Below are 2,904 nucleotides of genomic sequence, written 5' to 3'. Positions count from 1 at the left end.
GGATCTAGATTAATTTACACGTCCATTTCCAGCAATAAATCCGATTACTTTATTTGTTTAATTAAAGTATTCTATGTTTATTTTATTGTTGAGCAGGTAAAGGAAAAATATTTTTGGCCCTCAAGTCCTTCTGACTTTATGATTTTGRCCCATGTGACAAAATGTTTGGACAGCCCTGTTTTAGACCAATATGAATAAGTCGGCCTGTTATGATAAATTTTACTGGACTGCTCTGAAAAAATATTACAATAAACAATAATATTTTTTGGAGACCATTTTAAACTTGACATATGATGAGAAATTTTGAATTCACCTTATTTTTAATCTGCCACGACACAGTGCCAGGAGAGCCAGGACCACCAGGACACAGTCTTTGCTCCCACTGCACCTCCACGATGCCCCTCATCTGGAGGAGGCTGGCACACACCTCCCTCATAGTTCGGGAGACTAGAGACAGCTGACACAAGCTAAAACTGTCCAGGAATCCAGCTATGTGCAGCAGGATCTCCATGGGCAGTCTACTAAAATCATCCAACTGAGGAGTCTCACTTGGGAGTTCTAGTTCTGGACAAGGCTGAACTCCGAAGGACTTTAGGTGCCGGTCGTGGACTACTTTGGCTCCCTGGGTTGTTGGGTAAAACCTTCGTTGGGAAAAAGTACAACCGTAATACGCGAGGGGGCAGCGGTGCTCCATCCAGCCATTGAGACCGGCGTGAATGTCTCCGTGGACGTTTCGGAAATGGGAAGAAAACTGGTCCCGGCGGAACGACTGGCCRCAGATGAAGGGGAATGTTTGTTGGTAGTGTGGATTAGAAGTGAGGTAACGGTTATACGGGACCGCTTCGGCCTTCAGAGCTTCGAGGACCAAGCCGAGGCGGAGGGTGTGGAACGGGCTGGGGTGGGTGAGCTGCGGYGCGGCGTGGTCACAGGCGGAGGCGGAGGCCATGTCGCCCACACGGGTGTTGGTGAGCAAAATGGCTGCAGGGAACGTGAACGTCTGTGTTCCRAAATCGACACGATAACCGTCTACGTAGACCGTATCAGAGATCCTTCTACACTCTCTGGACTCCTCTAGACAGAAGAGCAGGGCTGCTGTGATCAGATCGATCTCTTCTAAACCCATGGCTAAACCCATGGGGTCGTCACCCTGCTCCAGGTCTGAAGTATCCACTGCCTTGTCCACCATTTTGGCAGGCAGTTTATAGGRTAGCTGGCCAGTCATCACAGCTGTTTTATTAGATGAAAGCTGGCTCTCAACTGTAAAACACTGATCGTGAAACCTTTCATTTCCATCGTCCAGGACCACATGATCAGCAATCTGTGCCACACCAGGACTGACATGAACTGGGGACACCAGTTTTTCCTGAGAAACGTTTGCGTTGCCATCTTTGGTCGTCTCCAAAACGTCATCCAAGGCTCCCGTCATTGGTCCAATGTTTTGAACCTTTTCGTCTGGTCCTTCAAGAGCCCCGTTTCCATTGAAACAACCACTTTCCTCCTCGCYGTCTCTTTGGTAAAATATATCAGCACCTTCATTAGCGAGGCCTTCATTGTTGCTCAAATCAGTTGTTATAAAAGCATCTTCGATATTCAAACAATCTGAGCTGCTCTCACCACAGCCGGCACTGCTAATGAAGTCTAAAGCAGCGACTAAGCTTCTTGCCGTTTCAGCTGTGGCCTCATACAGTTGACTGAAATGTTCCTCATTCAAGCCATTAATCCCCCTGATGATTTTCTCTTTTGCTGTGTCTCTCAGGCTTGGTTGTGACTSATGTGAGGACGGTGATTTAGAGGACGCAGAGGTCTTAGAAGCAGGTGGTTGTAAAGCCAAACGTTGTGCYTCATTCTCTTTACTAACAGGGACAAGTCGTTCCTCTTGAACAGAAGGGGCCTTAGCGATCACTTTAAGGGACTCGAGGAGTGTGTGCTGGTCCTGGAGGGCAAGTTGCATATCCAGTTGCTCCACCTCCTCCACAACACGACTTAAGCTCTCATAGGAAGTATAGTCCAAGCTGCTGACTGGCCACCTGTTCCACTCCATTGTGCAGCAAACGACTCCAGCCGGACACACGTCCAGATGCGCAGATATCTGGTTGCGGATCATGGAGGCCGGGCAGCCATAGTCGCAGTTAAGGCACGGGACCCTCATCATGGGGCACAGAAGCTGGTGCTCGTCACTCTTGCAGGAGTGAAACACGGCTCCACAAACCAGCGGGCATGAAACGAGATCACAAGAAAGTCCAGGTTCCGGTCTGACCATGCACCTCAGGTTAATGCAGKTCAAACAGTGAACATGGCCTTCCATCTTTACAGCTCAGGGGATGGAGAAATGTACAGGGATCTCTGTGGGCAAGATAAAATATCATGTCAAATGAAAGGAAGAAAAGAGACATAAATACAGCATCACCACCATTAAAATTTAAAAAATAAGTTTATGATTTAAGTTTCTATTTCAAGCCTCTTCGAATGTAGAAACAGTAAATACTTATTCTTCTACAGAGAATAGAATTCAACTTTGTCATTGCACATGTCGCAAGTACAAGGCAACAAAATGCAGTTTGCATCCACCCAGAAGTGCTTAGCATGAAATATAAATGTATACATTACATTATTTTACAAATTTACAGTATTTCTTTTAATATGTTACAGCTGTAAGTATAATTATATACAGGCTAAAAAGAAAAAAATTGTATAGGTCTTCTGGACGGGTTCTTCTCTAATGAAACGTTTCGTCTCTCCTCCAAGAGACTTCTTCAGTCTGAGAGTTTCAGGCTAAATTCAGGCTTTTAAGCCCTGCCTCCATGTGACTGATACTGACACGTACGGGGGGCAATATTACAGGCAGAAACATGGGCGTGCCATGGGATCCCCAGTTTCTCCTATTGTTGCAAATCTGTACGTGGA

General features: G+C 46.3%; 1 protein-coding gene across 1 annotated transcript in view; it reads right to left on the bottom strand.

Annotated features, from left to right (window-relative positions):
* The window catches only part of LOC106519784 (F-box only protein 30), a 6,143-nt gene that overhangs the window by 1,765 nt on the left and 1,474 nt on the right, over nucleotides 1-2,904 (bottom strand). Inside the window, exon 2 of the mRNA XM_014011585.1 lies at nucleotides 314-2,343. Within this exon, the coding sequence (XP_013867039.1) occupies nucleotides 314-2,305 (1,992 nt within the window). The 5' untranslated portion in view covers nucleotides 2,306-2,343. The remainder of the gene's footprint in view (nucleotides 1-313; nucleotides 2,344-2,904) is intronic.

The sequence above is a fragment of the Austrofundulus limnaeus genome, unplaced genomic scaffold, assembly GCF_001266775.1.
Source record: "Austrofundulus limnaeus strain Quisiro unplaced genomic scaffold, Austrofundulus_limnaeus-1.0 Scaffold82, whole genome shotgun sequence".
NCBI lineage: Eukaryota > Metazoa > Chordata > Actinopteri > Cyprinodontiformes > Rivulidae > Austrofundulus > Austrofundulus limnaeus.
The sequence above is the reverse complement of the archived record's forward strand: the minus strand, read 5'-3'. Positions and strand labels throughout refer to the sequence as shown.